Below are 21,865 nucleotides of genomic sequence, written 5' to 3' on the forward strand. Positions count from 1 at the left end.
TCGAGCTTAAGCCAGCACTGGGGTTGTCGGAGAACAATTCCTTATGCTGAAGAAATGATAAAGAAAGTGCTTGTTTTCTTTTGATTAATGTATCCTAAGAGCTGCTTTAAATGTACGTGCAGTCAAACTTTGGGACATTAAGCTGGTTTTACCAAATGTATGTTCAATGTCCGTATGTCTGAATGCTTTCAGCAGCACACATGGTTTATATTTACAGTGAAGGACTTCTAGTGAATGGCTGTTTTTGAGTGAAAGTGGACCAAGTAGTTGTTGAATGTTGTGCGGCAGCTAGTGCCGCTGCGTGCTGCCTGCAATCAAAGCTGCAGCAGTGTTGGCGGGGGGCCGCTTCAGCAGTGTGCTCCGGGAGACGCCGATCACGATGATGATGATCACGATGCCTGCGATGATGAGTTCTCCAGCTGTGGCCAGTTGGACCCGAGTACAGGGAGAGAGAGGAAGGAGGAGGAAAGGGAGAAAACGGACATTTAAAAGAAAAAAAGAGGTGAATCAGGAGCAAAGGAGGAGACTGAGACTTTTTTTCCATTGGATAAGAGTATCTGGAATCGCATACCCAGGCAGGGAAATTGTTGCTATATCATAGCAGAGACTAAAGGAGTTGAGATGGGAGGGTTCTGGAGGTCTAGTTAATCCAAGCATGAAAAAAAAAATTCAGTCATGCCACAAAGAACACAAAACATGGGTGTGAACCTTTTTTCCCCTCCCTCCATTCCCCAGGTGATTGACTGAGCTATTCATACAGAGAGCTGTGAGCAGACTTTCCTCTGTCCTGGACTTGTATAAGATGAATTCTAAACAGTGAAACAATCGGCTTTCAGTTCGGTTTATGATGGGTGAAAAGTGCAAGCGCCAATTTTAAACCTGCACTGCACCACTTGAAATCTGAATTGAAGTCGGATTATGTCTTATTTAAACGTTTAAGGCAGGAAAGGAAAACATTCCAGGAGTGCACGGCTTCTGGAGGGATCTCTGAATGTGTGGTTTAAAGTGTCAGCATGGCTTGAGTGATTTTGTTTTTTTGGGTCCCAAACTATTTTTATGTCACGATGTTAAAGGGACAATTAGTGCCTGTTTGTGCTTCATTTTCAGTCACTAGATCAGTATGTGGGTCATATGGATTCTGTCACATTTCCTTTATTATACCCAGATCAGTGGCTGTTTGTCGTACAGCTGCCGTTTTGCTCTACGTGAAACAGCATTTCCCTACACTTTGAATCACTCTTGGCAAAAATGCCCTCCCTAACTTTCAGTTCTGTAAGCATCCTGCAATATTACGCAACGCCAACGCAACGTGCCCCAGTTTGAAGAATTGAGGAAGGGATTTAAAAATGTGCCTTCACAATTTTTTTTTTTTTTTTTTTTTGTCTACCAAAGGTTTAGTAACCGCTCCCCCCAAACCTTCTTTTATTCTTATGTCTTTATCCTGTGCTTCCCACTTCTCCGCTGCGACGTATTTGGTTAAAGCTTTGCATGCGCGTCAGTTAAGTGATTAGTGAGCGATGTTTTGGGATGTCCTTCCTTATAGGGAATAGCATTTCCTGGTGATGCAGGCTGAAAATGTCATTGTCTGACTTTTTTTTTTTTTTTTTCTTTTTAAATCTCCTGCATAAAATGCCCATTAGTTGATATTGTGTGTAGTTTCAAGTGACCTTACCGTAGCTGATTTTAATCAAGTATAACATAAGTGAATGCCTACATTGTACAGTATGAAACTATGTGCTGATGTTCATTCAGAAACGTAACACCAGGTGTGATGTAATCATGACCTGAATCTCCATGTATGAAGCACCTCAAGTAACGGTATCACATTATTGTTGGTTGTGAGAAACTGTCACGGTTTCTAAGGATATAGTTTGTTTTTTTTAATGTCTGTATGTAAAACTAGTGTTAAGACATCCACTTTTCCAGTTTAGCCACTTAAATATGGAAAAAAAAGCAAAAAAAATCCCGAGTACCTAAACGTTTTACTTGATATTCCAACGCAGAACTACAGTATCTCCATGCTTAGATATCGTTAATGGGATCTTTCTCACTTTACAAGAATGGAGGCCGCATGAGCAGAGCCTCGTAGCTGTACAGAAAATGGTTTGAAATCTGCAGGAAAAAAAAAAAAACCCCGCTGAAGTCAGTTGTGACTGATATTATCAAGAGATTGTCTATCAAACTATTAAAGATGGAAAACTACAGCGCAGCAGAAGCTTCTTCCTGACTGCTCAACTAGCCTGAGATCTTTTTTTTTTTTTTTTTTAATTATTATTATTTTCATGGATTTCTTGATAATATTCAGAACAAGTGGCTCTGGTATTAAATCTTTGGTGCTTTGTGCTGCTTACGTTTCTATGGTGGTCTTTAACTCACAATGCTTTTTTTTTTTTCCCCCCTCTTTTTCTTTCCCTCCCCCTTCCTGTACGAGAGTGAAGAAAACGGATGATAAAGGCAGTGCTGTGAAAATTTAATGTCATGCTCTTAATACTGTTTTTATGGAGGGGAGATTGTCTTCAGGTGTAATAATTTAGAAGAGTCTATTAGAGTGTTCAAAAGACGTAATAAACAGCATAAAAATGGTCCCGTCTGTTTTTAATCTTGTCGTTTGCTCAGTCTGGGACAAAACAGGTGATGTATGAAGCCACAAACTGTATGACCCTAACCCAGCGCAGTGTGGTTACAGCTTAAACGGCAGTACACTATTGCATGAGGAAAGCTGTGGGATTTTTAAATGATTCATTCCTGCCACCTGGTGGCCTTTAGTAATATTACATTTACTAGTCCTAACAACCCAAACCAATATTAAAAGAAAGTCTTTCGTACTTATTTGGGTGGGAATAAAAGGACACCATGCTTGTAATATTTTAAAATATAATACTCTTTTTATTTGGATCATTCCATATACAAAATACTTTGTCATCAGAGAAGGGAGGGGAGGTTACAAGGGGGGGGGGGGCTTTTTCAGTCCAGCGTACCCATTTATCACATCAAAAGACCTCGGTGCTGACGTGCTCCAAAACCCCTTCACGCAGGATGGTTTGGAGCACGAGAGACAAAGTGTGATTGTGCTGTTGTTACGCAACGTCGGACCAAGCCGGGCCAAAATCTCACCATGGTCCTACAGTAGCTGACCCTGGTTTTTTCCACTGTCTGCTATAGAAGAGCAGCAGGAGCTTTCTCCTGAGCCAGCGTTGGTCCTCGTGCCAATGGGGTGGCCCCACAAGATTCCCATAAGGAAAAACGTTACAAGTATTTGGGAAAAAATATTTAGAGCTAGAAGGAGAAACTATTTTTTTAAAAAAGATTTTTACCACAGCACGGGATAAGGATGCAGCGCTTATAGCTATGAGTAGATTTTGGCTCTGCTGATACCAAACACAAAGTAGTTACTACTCAACAGAGAATATCTGTATAGATAAAGTTATGCTTCTTGCCAGACACATGAAAAGCAAAGTGCAATAATTTACTTACAATTTACAAAACCTTTTATTTATATATATATATATATATATATATATATATATATATATATGTTAAGGCTTGATTGATCATTAGATGATTTCAAGTGCTGAGGGCCAAATGGCAGGAACCCCACTTAGTCTGTAGATCTGTGTAACTGCTACTTAGTGTGATATTCTTCAGCTATCTGATTCTCAGGGTGAGCTAAACACAGGAACAGCTTCTCTTCTAGAAGTAAAGGAGGTCAGATATGGCACCCGGCAGGTGGGTCATCACCTGCATTCTGATCCACCAGTGCGGCTCCATGGGGCTGTAGCGCGTGTGAGGACGCTTGGACATGATGGCATCGGTAATGTCATCCAGCACGGAGACCGTATCCTTCTGCCCGCTGCTGCAGTAAGAGCGCATCAGAGCCATGTTCTGCTCGAAGTGGGTCTTCCCATAATCCTCCTTCACCTCCGAGGGCGCCTCGCTCCACAGCTTATTGGCCGTGGTAGCCACGATGTCGCGGGTCAAGATGCCAGTGGCCACAATAAAGTTACCCGGTTCGATTACGGACACTTTTACGCCCCACGCTTTCATCTCGTAGCGGAGGCAGTCAGAAAAGGCTTCCACGGCGTATTTGGAAATGCAGTACGGTGACCTCATGATGTTGCCCATCCTTCCATACATGCTGGCCACGTTCACGACACGGCCTGTGGTCAAGAGATACAAGGGGACAGATTTTAGATTCTCCAAATAAATGCATCATAATTCAAAAGTGAATTAAGAGCCTTTAGTGCACTTTTAAAGCTGCTAGGCTTGCAGGTCCAGAGTTCAGATGTCTTTAGGAACATTTCTTGGCTATTTGCTTAGCTCAGCAAATAACGGCCTCTCACTGTTGAACAGTCACTCATAACACACTTGTTAACAGAGCTGCTGTTCTGTTAGCGTCTGCAAACTTTTCTTTTTTCTTCAGCACAACTTTGATAACACTGTTTTTTTTGCTTTACTTCAAAACATAATTTATTCCTATTTTATAGTAATGTTTTTATATATTCATTTATAATTGTGGATCTTAATACTTGAAACCACTTTCAGGAATGTTCAGTGCAAATATGCTTATCAGCATTGAAGGGTTTATATAACAAAGGTTATATAATGTGTTAATATGTTCTTTCACTTCCAGCCTTGTTTGAATTGTTATAACTCTTCACAGCTCACTCAAAGGCGGATGTATCTTTCAAATTTTTGCACTTCGGCGCCGTTATTTTGGACACTGTGTAACTGATTCCTGTTTATATGTCACAGAGTGGAGGGAACAAAATGCAGCTTACCCTTCGCCCTGCGGATTAACGGCAAAACAGCTTTAGTAACCCTGATGGTGCCCCACAAGTTGACCTCTGACACGTGCTTGTAGGTGTCCATGGAGGTAAATTCGACCTCTCCAAACGTTGACACACCAGCATTATTCACTACAGCCCAGAGAACTGGGCAGGAGAAAGTCAGAGAGAATGAAATGTATGAGTAAAGTCGACTTCTTTTATGTGGGATCTATTTGATTACCGAGCGACCTACCCGCTTCAGATTCACCCAGGATCTCCCTGAAGTGGTCCACTGCCTTGTTGACCTGCTCTTCATTGCACACGTCCAGCTGCACGACCTTCATTCGATCTGAATGAAGTTCCTCAAGCTCCTTTGCACCGTCTCCACCTTTATCCTGTAAGTGGGGACATTAGTTAAACTCACGGCCTCGGCATAAGAGGTCTCAGTTCAATCAGCTTCAGTGCTTTTAACAAGAGCAAGAGCATCAAAACCTTTTTGTGCCTTCAGTATAAATGTTTTTTCCAGTTCTTGGCGGGCAGGAGTGGTACCTGGTTTGGCTTTCTGCTGCTGCAGCCCATCTGTTTCAAGGTATGACAAACTGTACAAGCAGAGATGCTCTTCTGCATACCTTGGTTGTGACAAGTGAATATCTGGGTTACTGTTGCCTGGGTTACTGCCAGCTCAAAGAATTATTATCTGTTTGTTAGGCACAAGTGAAAACTAAACGTGGCAACGAGCCCTGAAGGTATGAAATGAGATCCTTAAGCAAAAATAAAGGTCAGCAGAGTCTTAAATCCCCTGTTCAGACATTTATTGAAGAGCCCATTACTGATCTGTTTTTAATTTTCTACTAGAACGCTAACATGCTGTTGCTGACATTTTACACTGTACTGTTATGCTTATCATTCTTGTGCTTGATGTTATCATCTGCTCGTTTGTTCCTTAAGTAAATCACTTTGTGCCACACATGTAAAACAATGCTCTGTGGATGGTTTATTATTATTATTATTATTTTACTCCTCCCACAAAAGTTCAGAGGTCACAACTAAAGAAGCGCCCATTTTTTTCAAAGGCTGAATTTGCCGACATCTGTTGCTGTGAAACAGCCGCTTTTACAGCTTTTGAGATAAGCTTAGGATATCTTATCTTAAAAGCACATGTTTCAAGGTGTATTTACAGTGTGAAAACAGGTCTCCCGAAGGACATAGGTAGGGAATGATCATTCTGATTTTCATGTGGGTGGGATTTGTGGCCATGTTGTTCTTGATTTCCAGCTAAGCTGTGCAATCGATAGCACATCTTCCTTGGAATGGGAGATTTTTTGGAAAACGTTTTGCTCACTTCCTGTTTGCAAATCAGGGAAAAATGCAGACTCGATGAGCAACATCCTTACCTTGAGAAGACATCCGGCAAAGACTATAAAGCCAAGTTTGTGCAGATGTTTGGCGAGAGCGTAACCAAATCCAGTGTCACAGCCTGTAATAAGCACGGCTTTCCCTTTCACCTACAGAGATGGGTACAGTACAGTTTTCCCCAAAACACACAATTAACATTATATGCAAATTAGAGAAAAAATGCTTACAAAAACACGCATATTTCCAAGTGAACGCAAACTCTCTGTACAGTTTGTTACAGTATAAACAAACTTATATTGCCCACCCCACATTACTGTAGCGTATCTTGTAAAGGATTTTCTGCGAGTTACAAGCCTTAATTTTGCATTTTACAACGTTTCACTGACATCTGTGTTCCATTTCAATGTTTTGCCTGATAAAATGCAAACCAGCGATTAATCCCCGTGTTTGTTGTGACATTACCTCCACCAGTCCTCTTGGAATTCGAGGCGTCGCCACGTACAGCACAAAAACTGCGTACAATGCAACTATGCACTCGGTGACGCTCGTCTCTGGCAACCCCAGCATCCTCATGAACGCGTTCAGCAGAGCAGGGAGTCCAAAACCCAGCACCACCGTGAGGAAAACCGAAAGAGCCACCAGGAGTACCGCTCGGAGCGCGGGCAGCGAGGCCATCTTGTCGGAATGGTGTGTTTGCTTTCCTGGCGTAGCGGTCCGCTTTACAGCCGTCACCACGGGCGGGCGGCACGCCCCCTGTATCACTGCAGCGACAAGCCACGGGATAGGGAAGTCCCCTGTTGTAATGTGTAACCGCAAAAGTAGCCGCAAAGCATCCGGTTGCAGGTTAAAATCGTGTTTTCGGCTAACCGACGTCGCTAAGTAACCATTATACCGTGTGGTGTCGTGTGGCAAGCTGTTAAGTGTCGCTCGAACCAACTTCGGGCCGAGATCCACGAACAAGCCCCCGACTTAAGCACTGTCCAGCCATTATGTATCAGGAGTAAGCTCTCACTGCAAAGTCACCATGAGGTGTGTTTTTTTATGCTTTACGTTAATATTTTACATGTCAATGTTCCGTTTCTAAAAACAGGACACTGGCTATCATCGGGATTGAGACGGAACCGGAAGTAACACGGAGGGAAGTTTCTTGACATAAAGCATATTTGCTTTGAAGAGATTTCTCCCTCGCTTATATAAAAGGTATATAAAAAGACTCGTTTATCATTACACATTAATGAGCAAGCACACTTTGAAGCCTAGGTATATTCTCATTTAGCATGGCACAATATGCACAAAAAGGGGGGGCAGCCTTGCACTGGACTATTTTCGGGGGAATTTTTTTCATTCAAGAATGGAAACGGCACCTAACTCAAAGGATGAGGCAGTGATGTCTCTACAACTAAGAGACAACTTATCATAGAAGTATGCATGTATAAGTACTCAAAGCACTTTACACAACTTGCCCCATTCACCCACTTGCACAAGCACTTTTTTCTAAGTTTCGGTTTAAGTGCTTTTTATCTCTCATCCACACACTTTCAGCAACTTGGGGTTAGTATGTTGCCCAAGGATATTTAGCATGCAGCCTGGAGCAGACGGAGATTAAACCACCAACCTTCAGATTAGTAGGTGACCTGCGCTACAGCCACCCCATAAAAACAAATCCTTTATTCACATTTCTGTAGTTGGATCTATGAAGAATGTCAAAGATAAGAGTTTAACAGATATGAAATAGCATTTTTGCATAAACAAGATCATTCCCAAGTAGCCTTTGGCAAAAAAGGCAAATCTGAGCATGCTGTGCAGTGTGTCCTTAAAAAAATCTGAGGAAACTGGTGGAGGATAACAGAAGAAGAAAAAATTTACTGTATCTGCATTTACGTTTGCACATTTTAATAAATAGCTCCCATTTCCTAGGATAATATAAAGATAATATAAATTCCAACAAGAAAAAAAAGCACCTGAGCAACTCCACAGCTTGTAAGGATGTTTTATTGTTTCCAGATAAAAGATTTTCAGCCAACATCCAGGTCAAGTATAATGTGGTAAAATTACAAACCTGTTTCATCTACTAAAAAAGCTGCTGGTCAAGAGTGAGATAACATAGGATGACAGCAGTAGAGAGAGCAAGGCATTAAGGCACTAAAGATCTAGTGTGCATGGCTCACTGACCATACTACGGCCTTGAGAAGTGCTGTAAACATATCTTCATATCCGTGTAAAACAGAGACTTCTAATTCAAAAACAATAGAATTAATTCTTTTGAGAAAAGAAAATATTAAGAAGACTGTCAGGTTACTGCAGAGTAAAAAAGGAAAGAATAAACTGAAAAATGACAATGTCAGTGACTACACATCTTAACCACACCGATACAAATGGCCCAGTTGATCTCTTGTTGCCATCTCCTTTTTTTTGTTTGTTTTTTTTTACAAAAGAAGCATAAACATGAGAAAAAAAAAGATTTTAATATTCACCTTTAAACAAGCACACTTCGGTTATAAACCTTTTTTCACACTGTAGAAGAACATATATGAGTGTCAGGGTAAACTGAATGATAATAATCTTGCAGAGAGAATTAAAACCGCTCATAAAATTTCACATTACTTCCCCCCACTTAAATTGGGCTGTCTTTGGAGTATGGAGTTGGTAGTGCTGGTGGAAAGAGGGACTTGGCTCATTTATAGTTGAAATAAAGGTAGGAAGAAAAACTGCAATCTGATTTTTTCGGCAGTATTTTCTTGGCAACAAGTAGAACGCAAGTGCTCTTTTAAAAATATCCCGTGCCAATCCTTCTTTATTTGAGAAAAGTATCAAGCTTTCTCTGGATATTGTCAAATGAGTCCATTCCCAAGTAGTCTGCCTGACCTTGCTCCCATTTCTGCTTCCGTTCTTCTGAGGACATCTGCTGGGATTGGGATGCCTGTGCGTGCGCGTGCGAAGACCTGCTCTCGCCCTGAAGGAATATGGAACATAACAGCAGGGAAATGAATAAATGACAAGACACGCAGACTGCACACAACATGCTGTTTTTCCTTTTTTTGCTTTTTGGAAGCGGCAAACTGCCACACTTAGCCTTTCCAAATTAATGGCAGCAGGCAAACACGCGAAAGCTCTGATTTTAGAGGAAGGCAGCAACAGCAATAAACCAAGCGCCAACGGATGCTTAATCACTGCTGAGCTATAAAAAACAAAACAAATCTTTGTCTCCATACCTGTTCACTCTCAAAAGTGACAGTTTCACTGTGCTGGAACTTTGTGAGATGAATAAGAAGACAGAAAAGAGGTTTAAATAGCTTTGCATCATTCAAAGTTCAAAATAATGGCTATAAATTTATACTGGAGCGTTTCAGCTCATAAACTGTCTGAAAGAGGATCTTTTAGCTCCCTTAAGTTAAATCTGTTGAGATTGGCTTCCCCATGCAGGCAAAGGATCTGAAAAAGATCAGCAGGTGGGAGGGACTGTATGTCTGAGATGACTATATTAGGGATAGATCCTCTTGCTCACATCTGAGAGCATTTCGAGCAGTCTGAAGCCTCAACTTTTGGCTCTCAGGGATTACTTACACATATGCTGACCTTGCTATTTTAGCCATTTGTTATGAATTATCCAGTGACTCCATGGTTGTAGTTTTGTGCATTCGTTGCAAACGATCTTAGGTTCAAGACAGGGAGGACATACACACCCAGCCTCAGGGGTTCATCAAATGGTTGTCAGACTATGTGGTGTAAAATCTATGGTGACCCCTTTAGAAATATATAGCAACAAAAGTATGTCTTTTTCTTATGAACTATCCGCCTTTGTAACTATACAGAAAATAAGGAAACAGCTCTGTTTTAAAGATAATACCTGATGAGAAGTCGCAAATAGTGCAGGTTCAATTAAAATGTCGACTTACCTCCACACATCCTGAGTGGAAGGGCTGTTCTCCATACTCCTCATGCAGCATGGGGACCACATCACCCGAGTATAGGGTCCACCAGTTGAGAAGGAAAGTAGGGTGTGTGGCAGCATCCTGCTCACTCCCTGAAATCTGTTTGGTTTTGGGATCAAATGTGTAATCCCATGGTTTGGTCTTCCCCAGGAAATGGACCACCTTGGCATTTCCACCATATCTGAAACCAGTATTACAGTAAATGAGAGGATGTACTGTAGATGTAGTGTGGTTATGGTTCGATTTACTAAATGAAGCTTTTCTGAATAGTTTTTAATATCAAATTGTAGCAATAAAGACATTTGTATTCATAGACATAAATAGTATAGAATATGCTTAAATAAAAAAAGTTTTAGAAATGTTTTAGGAGAAACCCTGTATGTTAGTGTCAAAAAACATATTATTAAATTGTTGTGTTTTTAATTGGTCATAATTATGAACTGGACACTAATATAAATTTTAATGCTCCAGGAAACATTTTTGGGTGTCTGTGTTTAAAAGCTGGGTTAGCATGAATGAAACAAAATCCTTTTGGAGAAATAAGAATGAGAAATATATTGATCCACCCCAGTTCTGACAAGCTTAGATGTCTTTGTAGCACTGGCAATCTGCTCAAGTACACAAATAAACCTGAACCCGACACTGTCGGGTATGTTTTGCTGTGTTTGTCAGACCTCTAAGCGTTATTGCTGACAACTACAAACAACTAAAGACATGTTTATCTTCCCTGTCCTCCTGATGGATGCCAGGAAATGCCAAACCAAAAAAAGCCTGCTGATGAGACCAGAGGTGAAGACACAGAGATGCAATGAGGATGAGAGGGTAGCTTTAGACACAGCACACAATGACCAGTCCTGGAGGCAAACATTAAAAGGTCTTTAAATAAAGTGCTCTATTTCAGGAGTGGGTATCAGCTGCTCTGAGCTCAGAGTGGGCATCCAACCCAGAGCTGAGGGCCTGCTGGGGCGACACTCTAACTGTGCTGCTGGAATCTCGCTGCTCATCTCACCCGTAACCTGATGTCATGTCACGATGTGAATACGCATTCATGTGACCAGGTATCTACTTACATCTTGGCTTTGTATCCAAGACACAAGATTTTAGTCACATGGACAGACTGCTGTTGCGTAATATGAATTTCCCAGGGTAGCAGGTAAATATAGTATCTTATAGAGTTTGGTCACATAATTTTTTTAAATCCCACCTGTGACTTTAAGCATTTCATAATTACTCCATGAGTTTAAGTGTGCTTAGCAGACACTTACTGTTTAAATGCTGGGAGGTAAGTGTAGATGGCTATGCTGCTGAGATTGTAAATGAAAGGGAGATGTTTTGATATGTCAGCTGTTGCCCAGTTGCTAAAGAAGCCATTCAAAATCCCTTGGTCTCCTCCTGCAACAGAGAAATACGAAGGTAAGTGTGACAGTATGATAAGTCGAGTCGCTTTATATGGCACATTTAAAAACAACAGCAGTTGATGCTTTCCAAATGAGGTAGAATAACAAGGCAAATCTCTAGAAACATACATATAAAGCCCTAAAGAGAGATACCCCCGGGAGATCCCGACAGGGGGGGAGAATGAGATCTCCAATTGGACGAACTCAAGGTTAATGACCAACGCAACGGAAAGGACTATGAGTAAGACATGCATCTGCGGCAAGGCGTGTAAGAACCAGCGTGGCCTAAAGGTCCATCAAGCCAGAATGTAATGTTTGGAGTGGGAAAGTGAGGTGCAACGCACAGGTCCTGAACCTGGTGAGATGCAGGAGGAGTCTGGCCAGGAGGCACCTCACAGAGCCCAGTCCCTCCACACACCAGAGTCTTCCAATCCAAGCAGTGTAGTTCCACAACAGCGGATTAAGCCAGCAGTTGGAGCAAGTGGCAGAAGTTTGATGAGGATCTCTCCAACATCATACAAGCTGTAGCCAAAAGAGATGCTGACAGCAGGCTTAAAACAATGACCACCATCATAGTCAGCTATGCCTCAGAAAGGTTCGCCCTGACCGAGAAGTGTAACAAGACCCCTTATACCATGAACCGCAGGGCCATGAAGATTCATTGACTGCGCCAGGAGCTTAGGAGCCTTAAGAAGCAGTTCAAGAACACCAATGCGGAGGATAAGCAAGCTTTAGAGGAACTGCAAAACATCTTGCGGAAGAAGCTGATTACCCTCCGTAGAGCAGAATGGCACAGGAGGCGGGGAAGAGCGAGAGCCAGGAAACATGCAGCTTTTATTGCTGATCCCTTTCGCTTTTCAAAACAATTGCTTGGGGTTAAGCGAAGCGGGCGGTTGGAGTGCTCAGCAGAGGAGGTGAATAACTTCCTTCATGAGACCATGAGTGACCCACTGAGGGAACAAGACTTGGGACCCAACGAAGCTCTCATCAACCTTGCCCCACCATCAGTAGAGTTTAAGTTGACGGAGCCAAGTTTGAAGGAGGTGTGTGAGGTCATCAAAGCAGCCCACTCAGCATCTTCTCCAGGTCCCAGTGGCGTACCCTACCTTGTCTATAAGCGCTGCCCAGAGCTGCTTCGTCACCTGTGGAAGATCTTAAAGGTGATATGGCGGAAAGGGAGAGTTGCTGATCAATGGAGGTGCGCAGAGGGAGTCTGGGTTCCCAAAGAGGAGGACTCTAAAAACATAAACCAGTTTCGGAGCATCTCACTATTGAGCGTGGAGGGGAAGGTGTTTTTTAGCATTGTCTCCCGGAGATTGACCGAGTTTCTCCTTAGAAACAATTATATTGATCCATCAGTTCAGAAGGGGGGGATCCCAGGAGTTCCTGGTTGCCTAGAGCACACTGGCGTAGTTACGCACCTTATAAGAGAAGCCCACGAGAACAGAGGTGACCTAGCCGTATTGTGGCTGGACCTGACTAATGCCTATGGGTCTATCCCACACAAAATGGTTGAGCATGCTTTACACCTCTACCATGTCCCCAGCAAGATTAAGGACCTGATCCTGGACTATACGCCAACTTCAGGCTTAGGGTCACTTCTGGGTCAGTTACTTCAGGCTGGCACTGCTTCAGGAAAGGTATAATAACAGGCTATACCATCTCAGTTACGCTCTTTGCCCTTCCAATGAACATGGTGGTAAAGGCTGCTGAGGTGGAGTGCAGAGGGCCGCTAACAAGGTCAGGTGTTCGTCAGCCCCCTATTAGAGCCTATATGGATGACCTCACCATCACAACATCATCAGTTCCAGGTGGATCTTGCAAGGACTTGAGATACTCATCTCACGGGCAAGGATGAGTTTTAAACCTTCCAAGTCAAGATCTATGGTACTGAAGAAGGGGAAGGTGATGGACAAGTTTCCGGTTCTCAATCTCAGGGACCATTAACGGAACAACCAGTTAAGAGCTTGGGGAAACTCTTTGACTCCAGCCTGAAATACTCTGCTGCCATTCAGAAGGCAAATGAGGAGCTGGGACCTGGGTAAACAGCTAAGGTTCCCACAGCACATTGCAAAAACATCCCTCCGGCCAGACATGATCATTATTTCTGAGGTCTCAAAACAGCTGATCATGCCGGAACTCACAGTGCCCTGGGAAGAGCGGATCGAGGAGGCCAATGAAAGGAAACGTGCAAAGTACCAGGAACTAGTGCAGGAGTGCAGGGGAAGGGGCTAGAAGACTTTCTATGAGCCCATAGAAGTGGGTTCTAGAGGCTTTGGAGGACGATCACTCTGCGAAGTCCTAGGCCAGCTGGGTGTGGCTGGGACAGCCAAGAAGACGGCCACCCAGGCTGTGAGCAAAGCGGCAAAGAAAGCCACAAGGTGGCTGTGGATTAAGAGTGCTGATCCGTGGGTAGCTACTGGTACGCAAGTCGGGGCCTGATCACCCCCGGCTGGGTCGCCTGGGCGAGGGTGTATGATGTTGTGAGACCAGAAACACCTGATGACCCCAGGATACATCACTGAAGATGAGTACCAGTGCATCCAGGAGATGTGTCTTGTATAGATAAAACTAATAGTCACATAAATAAAAAACCTAAATAAACTATAGTTTAAGCATATTTTTCAGTGATTAACAATTTGCTAGAATAACAAAATTACAATAATGAAATAACTGAATCTGATTTAGTTAGGCTCTGAGGACCAGCTGCTGTGTAGTTCAAACATTGTAACATCTTTTCAAGACAAGTGGATTTGCAAATAGTGTACAGTGTCTTTTCCAGCGCTGACTTTTTAATAACATCAGTCATGAAAACAAAACAAGCCTCAGGTTTTAAAATTTATTAACAGTTTTGTAATTTCTTGTAAAAATGTTTGTCTTGAAGTAATTTGCCTTGGTGGCATTTGCATGCTGTGAAAATCTCTGATATGGTCACATAACAGCAAACTTGGCTTTAAAAATGTTTCTGGTCAGGTTTTGTTTGTTGGCTGAATGTCTTCACTGAAAGAGTGAGACGAATGAAAGGCACACCTGTGACAAACCACATTAGTTTTCACCTCAGCTCATCTGCTGAGATATAAGCCCAGACAAGCATTTAAAGAAATGTTCTCACATGTTTAGGACACACAACTGGATCTCATGTTCCCACTGCTACCTGAAAAAAGTAGATCTGATTTTCTAGAAACTGCAGGTAGTGCTTTACCTCAGTGGGTGCACACAGGTTGGGGCATGTGTTTAGCAGCCACAACATTAAACCCACCAAAGTTAATGTGAACAGTGTTGATTGTCTCATTAGAGGCACGACATTGCAAAAATGCTTCGGGAAACAGTTCAAAAAACAAAGAGCCCACAGCATTAACCAGGCCTCCAAACTTTGCAGATCCCAATCCAATCACCATCTATGGGATGCGCCTGAACAAGCCCATTCAAAGGAGGCTACACCCTGAAATCCACAGGACCCAAAGGATCTGCTGCCAAAGTCTGGTGCCAGATACCACAGGACACCCCCCTGAACTCTCATGTTCATTCCCAGATGGGTCAAAGCTGTTTTTTCTTTTCTTTTTTTGTGGCATGAGGGGGAGGGATATTATTGTCATTACGTTTATTTTTATTGCATAAAACATTTTATTTGTAAATAATCCTTTTTATTTTTTTCAGATTAAAAGGCAAAACAAAAAAATCCTAATCAAAGGATAATGTTGGTGTCAGTAGAAAAAATTGAGGTGCTGCCTCTGCAATTACATTGAATATTTCCAAACTTTACCCTACTCCATTCATGACCAGCCAACTTTAAATAATACAAACAGACAAAGAGGTTTAAAGACTTTTGTCTCTCACTGTGCTGGTACGTGAATTAACACTGGCCTCTGGGTTTTAAGTAAATGGACTGCAAGTTTGCGTCTGAGTTGCCTCAGGTCCTGGAGTTCAATTGGAGGGCTGTTACAGCCATTTGCCCTCCCTCAAGTTTGGCTGCTTTAGAACTGGGGCAGCCCCTTCTCACAGCAGCAACTTACATAAATACACAACTTATAAAAGTTTGGGAGGCAGGGATCTATTTGATGTTATGTGAGGTGGGTGACAGGTAGACAACTAGACCAGACCCGAGCCTTAAATAAATGACAGCCCCCCCAAAATGTGATAAAAGTTCAGTGAATCTGTGAATGAGTCACTGAAATGACACTGACACAGGACGAGATGTTGGCTGTTAACAAAACTTTCACATGTCTCTCCTAAAAAAGCATAGGACTGTAAAGTCTGTGGCTTCGGTTTAAAATAACACACATAGCTGGCGTTTGTCTGAACCCACAGCCTCCACTGGAGAGTTCAAAACTTAATATGGAGCTGAGTATCTTCATTTTGAGGGGATGAGCAGAACACAGGAAGAATGTGCATCTAACCGGTGCCAGTTTGTTTTGGCAGCAGATAACACTGGAGCCACAGATGCAGAGATAGAGCCTCTGGGTTCAGTCACTTACTTTCTTTCCTCCTCTGCAATTTTTCTTTTCCAATACATCTTTCATGTTCTGCGGGGTAGAGAAGCGTACATGTGTATATCATGCATTCCTTGCAGGAGAGCAGAACTGAAATGCTGAAGGTCAAAGCGGCTTCACCTCATGCCCCAGTGCACATGAAAAGACCATCCATGTCTATAAATAAGACAGCTTTACTTATTAGCATGCCATCAAGCATTTAGATAGTGGCATCACACTGAAACAGGGACTCTAAAATTATCCACAAAAAGACACTAAGGGATAAATGAGTTTCAGCTTCCAAAGGGACTCTTTCTCATAAAGAAATAAGAAAATGTCTTTTGTTTGTGGTTGAAATCATGATGTGAAAGATTGTTGTGACAGAATGAGTCGGCACTTGAAAGCAGTGGCCCATATTAAGCAAACTAATTGGTTTTTCCAGTGGCACCCCCCATCCCTGATGGAATCTGTCTCACAGCATCACAAGGGAAACAGATTCAGTGACACTAACAAGTACATAGTTTGGCACTTCTGAGCCTAACTATAAACCCCTTTCGTCTTTTGTTTACTCCACAACTGTTTTCTTTGTTGGAATTTTTGAGGTCAGAGCAGCCCGAGTAAACAATGATTTTGTCTAGAGTCCGGCCCTTCTATCAGCAGGACTGACAGCTGAATGAAATCAAAAGCTTTTTCTCGGCATATCAGATACATAATAAATACTGTTCTTCACTTAAGCGCTTAATTGAGATTTCATCACAATACATTCGATTTTTTGGTGTCAGAAGATATTTATAGTCCAAACCAGGGAGTTCAAACTCCTTTTAAATTGTGACCCACTTTAATTGGCCAAACCAATTCAGTTACATTCAATTTTATCTATAAAGTGCCAAATCACAACAACTGTCACCTCAACGCATGACCAGTGAAGCGTCTCTCTCTGTCAGTGTAAAGAAGTGTAACTTCATATTTAATCCCTGAAATACCTTAACATAAGAAGTGCAGTTTTAACGATACATGTCAGTTTTTCTATATAATAAAGACATTAAAGAAATTTCTCAGCACAACACTTTGGGTTTAAATTATGAGAAATAAATACAAGTTCTGGTAGATCATTGCCTGGACTCTGTTGTAATTATTCAACAAAAAGGTTTTTGTTAACTCATTCTTACTTAAATAAAACAGATAATAAGGTAGATCGTGAAAAAAATAGAAACATTTTTGCAATTTCATTTTTTTATAATATAGTGTGAAGATAAGAAAAGCTATAAAACTTGAGACAATATAGTTAACATCTGAAGTTTATGCCCACTTTCACATTTTCCAAAGACATGCAGTGGGCCGGATTGGAGTCTTTGCCCAGTCGTATGTTTGACACCCCTGGTCTAACCAGTACTGCCCAGTTGGCAGGCTTTGGCTACATTTAGGTAAACAGCCCCAGTGAAGAGGAAATGAAGGATTAAATTTCCTGTACAACTCAAAAGTATCTCCCGTCATCTGACAATGATTAAGTTATTTATTTGCTTTTAAAAATCCATCGTTATTTTTGAACAATGTAAACGCCACGTATAAGAAAGTCTTGGCCTAGATTTCTATGAGCTACACTAGTCTCCCCAAAACAAAGACTTGGCAATCAGAAATATACGATGGGTTTCCAGCATGCACATGACATTATTTTGGTCATGTGACGTAGCTGTCGCCTTAGCTGCATGGTCTTAGATGAACTGAGAAACTCTTTTTGCCACTTTAGACTATCACGTGGTCTTCTGGAAGAAAATCTAATAAGTGGACAACAACTTGAAATTATTTTTAAGTTACATGGCACAAATTTAATTAAAAATAAATTCAAAAGCAAATAGGCAACTTGGTCTGATGTCCACCAGACTCTCTTTGGATAGCTACAATATGTCAGACTCAGTTACTCAGCTACTTTCTAAAATGCAAGTGTTCATTTTTTCCCATTTAGATTATGTAATATTAAAAAAAAATTCTTGAGGAGCACCATGAAACTACGGATCGATGATGATTCTAGCCCTTCACTGAACCTGATATGGCCGGCATAGCTTTGACCACAATTCAGCAACAGTACGCTCCATGGAAAAGTGTTGCTTAATGTCAACTGGTGCTCTGTGCAAAACAGGGCCTCTCAAATTTAACCTTCACCCCACCCCGGTGAGCCCCTGAGAATAACTCAGCAGAGCTCGAAAGTCTCTTACAGGCGAGCCTTGTTTCCAGGCACCGAGCTTGATAAAGACCTTACTTAGAGCAAAAGATAAACAAGTCCAGTTAAACATCATGTTACCAAGAGCGTTTCCAAAACCATGTTTGACTCAAAAAAAAAAGGAATTTAAAAGGGCAGAAGTTCCTCCCTTGCTATATCATTGCCAATAACATGAAAAGTAGAGTAAAACATAAATTTTCACTCATTGCAACCCTGAATCTCAATAATAAACATGTTACATGTCATTAGTCATTGCATAGAACCAAGTGCATTCCTGAAAATGCTATAATAGCCCTTTAATAGACATTTTATAAAATGCATCCCGGCATTTTACAGCAGCTTACCGTCAAAGCTGCCATGTTCTGTACAATACTGAAGCAGTTTGCCATGAGTCTCCACAGAAGGACGAAAAACAAAAACGCCAGAGTTGAAGCAATCGGGCCAGCCAGGGTCAGGAGCAGCTGACAGTTCCTCTCTATCAAACAACTCATCTATATTTGAAAGAACCTGAGATGCACAAACAAAGCACATGTTTATACACACCAGTGATGTGCAGCATCTTCATTTTCTTTGTGCTGAAGCAAAATGACCTGTTAGCCTCACCATAGTGTCTGCATCCATGAAAACACATTTGGAGTAATGTGTGAGGGTCCAACAGTGGAGTTTGGTGAAGGTGACGCCCAGTTCGGGTCTCTTCATCATGGCCAGGTGTGCAGTGTCGCCACTGTCTAGCACATCCACCACCCTCACCTCATCGTAGATCCTCTTCAGCACAGACCTAATGATTTACAATACTATGAAATGAATCACTGTCAACCACCCATGTGGAAAACAAGAGTTCACAGGAACAGTAATGTGTATGAGTGAGAAAAAGTGAATGTAGGTAAAGTTTCTTACTGGCTAGGCTCTGATACTTGTGGACCAATGAGTGCCACCAGCTTCTTGGTTGTATTGTGCTTACGGAGGGATTTGCCCAAAACCATTGCTCCCCGAGCATAGTTGTCATTGGTAGCCAATGTCACAAATGCCTGATCTGTAAAGAAAGAAAACTGAATTAAATTGGTTAAAGGTTGCTCCCACCCAAGTACTAACCACGCCCAACCCTGCTTCGCTTCCAATATGAGAAGAGAGTGGGCGCACCCTGAGTTGCTTAACTTAAAGTTGCTTCTTAATATAGTACATACAATTTAAGAATGCTCTCAAACTCATGTGTTAGTCAGATTCTGTTCTAAATGTTATGAAGTGGTTGAATTGGTTAGTTGTCTTAGTTGAATTGGTCACATAACTGCATCATATGACTTAAATGTGTCATATTTTTCGAAAGCCTCCGTTTTCGCAGTGTGGGGCTGCCCCACACAGTCCACACGCTGAAGAGTGCACTCATTTGTGAGCGGCTCAGAGTAGAGCCACTACTCCTGCACATCCAAAGGTGCCAGCTGAGGTAATTCGCACATTTGACAAGGATGCCTCCTGGGTAAGGTGTTCCAGGAATGTCCTACTAGGAGGTAGACCCATGGCACGCCCAAGAGATTGGGGTGTGTCATGGGAACACCGTGGTGTTCCCTTCGATAGGTAGAGGGAGGTCTGGGCTTCTCTGCTTGGACATCTTCCATAGATAAGGGAAGAAAATTGATGGATGGATGTGTTAGTCAATGAATTCATCCCATTTAAAAAATTTCCATAACTCTTCTGTGAATGACCAAATGATGGAAAGATGCTAGTCTATTTTCCCCCCAAGCCCTTCGACAGATTGGTGACCTCGCCACCTAAGACAGGTGGGATGGGCTCCAGCTTCCTGTGACTATGAATTGAAGAAGTGGAAAGATGGATAGGTAGATATTTTCCTCCAGTGTAACTGCATTGCATGTATTTTTAAAGTTTACTGCAGGAATATGAAACACACACCAACAACATTACACTGCAGTTGTAGCCTCTTGCCTTTTAGGTGATGCGTTTCTGTGTGGATTCTCTAAAGCATGAATGATCCAAATAATTCATATGTTGATTATTTCAAGTGTTTTTGAATGAGCAACACAATCTAACCTCACTAAAAGTTTTCTCACAAAGTACCCCATAAAGGTTTAAATGTCTCATTAAGGTGATTTTTATTTGCATTGTGGCATCTACTCTGTACCACCACCTCAGGCTCCTGGGAGGAAAATCTGCCAAGTCAAGTCTTGGGAACAACGGCTTGCCTGTGAGAGGACATATAAACTGAGATGACGAAATCAGCATGGCAGCTGGGATAGTTCTGTGACTAGCAGTTAGGCCAACACCAATCCCATTTGGCCTATGCGCTAACCCTCTGGCAGTAAGATACCAATAATGGGCAAGGAGATCACAATAGATAGAGTATGTCTGACATGCTAGCAGCCCAGAGTTTGGGCCAGTTGGAGAACAATGGTTCCAAATACCACAGCTTGCCAGGAAAATTTGTTCTGTCTCACTGCCTTTTCACAGTGCCACACCTCCTTTCTCTTACGCCCCCTTTTCAATTGGTAAAAACCCTTCTGCAATATGAATGTAACACTAAAAAACACATAAAAGATGAGAATTAGCTCTGCAACAACCCAAGGTACAGTGAAGTCACCGTCCAGGCAGCAGGGTCATTTCATTTTGAGTCAGGGGGACGGTTCCCAGTAAGCTTATACCACAAATTAAAATTAATTATGGCGACTTAGGACACAGAGTAGTGTAGTAGGTCTCAAACTAAGGTCCAATGATAGTAAAGTAGTCTAAAAAGGTACCCTGTGAAATGATTTTATCGCACTGTGTCCACTGCACCTACTTTTGGCAGTTTCCTAATATATACATGACAAAATGGAACACAGTTATAAAAAGTAGTAACACTGTAATTATGTCACACCGGTAGCTGGTCACTGTGACAAATACAAGTTAATTATGTAAAGTAAGACTGTAACCACTTTAAGAATACTAAACTTCTTATTCAACAAGGGAACACAACTACCCAAAAACAAAGAGAACAGTGACAAAAGACTATATTAGCTACATAATGTCATTTAATGTCACCAAAGTTCGCGCCATTTGCTACTTTTAAAACTTTAGAGAAAAAAAAACAAAAAATTAACAAGAATTTTTTACTATCGACGCTGAGAGTGTTAAAATGTTACCTACCAGCCATGACTGACGAATAAGTCGCAGCTACTCTGTAGCCTGGACTTTGCAGAAGCCTTGCGTGGCGAAAAGGACCGACTAAATATACAGAGGTGGTTTAAATACCAAGATGACAGCAGCCAGACCGGCGTCACGTGACAGCCCCCAACACACCCACCTGCTGTTAACATGCTCCACCGCTACACAGCAGCACCTCAAGCAACACCGCTTTGAACAGGTTTACAGCCTACAGATGAAGAAAAATTGCAATTATTGAAAATATTGTGCATTGCTTCCTCCTCCTAACGTTACGGAAATTTCACAACTCTGAAAAAGTAAAGGGGGAAAAATTCTTTGAGTCAGAGATAACGTTGCACTCTCAGGACATAATTCTACAGCTCTGACCTTTCAAACAGCTGCCGGGTATCTCCCCTGAGTCCTGTCATCTTTAGTTATAGTGACAAATGAAAGACGGCGAAGATGTAATGCGTCCAGGAACAAGATGTCCTGTAGTAAACATTTGGCACTTTGTCGCCACCTTGTGGATTGAAGAGCGTATAGCAAGGCATTTATCAAACCGTAGTTTAGGAGGTCATTCAGTGCTCTTATTGTA

The 21,865-nt window shown here is 41.9% G+C and overlaps 2 protein-coding genes across 5 annotated transcripts; both read right to left on the reverse strand.

The window, feature by feature from the left end:
• Nucleotides 1–2,863: 2,863 nt before the first annotated feature.
• On the reverse strand, nt 2,864–7,231 carry bdh1 (3-hydroxybutyrate dehydrogenase, type 1). Its single transcript, XM_026179658.2, has 5 exons — nt 6,585–7,231; nt 6,161–6,271; nt 5,020–5,161; nt 4,779–4,931; nt 2,864–4,157 (listed from the first exon to the last, which is right to left on the reverse strand). Exons 1-5 carry the CDS (start codon nt 6,795–6,797, stop codon nt 3,691–3,693), a joined length of 1,086 nt encoding a protein of 361 aa, XP_026035443.1. The 5' UTR covers nt 6,798–7,231; the 3' UTR covers nt 2,864–3,690.
• An 865-nt stretch (nt 7,232–8,096) lies between these two features.
• On the reverse strand, nt 8,097–21,680 carry gyg1b (glycogenin 1b). Of its 4 annotated transcripts, XM_080306024.1 has the most exons (9): nt 21,658–21,680; nt 21,431–21,499; nt 19,036–19,171; nt 18,742–18,916; nt 18,483–18,645; nt 11,320–11,446; nt 10,019–10,235; nt 9,335–9,373; nt 8,097–9,075 (listed from the first exon to the last, which is right to left on the reverse strand). In XM_080306024.1, the coding sequence occupies exons 2-9, from the start codon at nt 21,441–21,443 to the stop codon at nt 8,917–8,919; spliced, it is 1,029 nt and encodes a 342-aa protein (XP_080162150.1). In that variant the 5' UTR covers nt 21,444–21,499; nt 21,658–21,680; the 3' UTR covers nt 8,097–8,916. The 4 variants fall into 4 exon arrangements, with proteins under 4 accessions (XP_080162150.1, XP_026035444.1, XP_080162151.1 ...); XM_026179659.2 differs by lacking the exons at nt 21,431–21,499; nt 21,658–21,680 and adding an exon at nt 21,274–21,416; XM_080306025.1 differs by lacking the exons at nt 9,335–9,373; nt 21,658–21,680 and having other exon boundaries at nt 21,431–21,458.
• Nucleotides 21,681–21,865: the final 185 nt, after the last annotated feature.

The sequence above is a fragment of the Astatotilapia calliptera genome, chromosome 9 (assembly GCF_964374335.1).
Source record: "Astatotilapia calliptera chromosome 9, fAstCal68.1, whole genome shotgun sequence".
Classification (NCBI taxonomy): Eukaryota; Metazoa; Chordata; class Actinopteri; order Cichliformes; family Cichlidae; genus Astatotilapia; species Astatotilapia calliptera.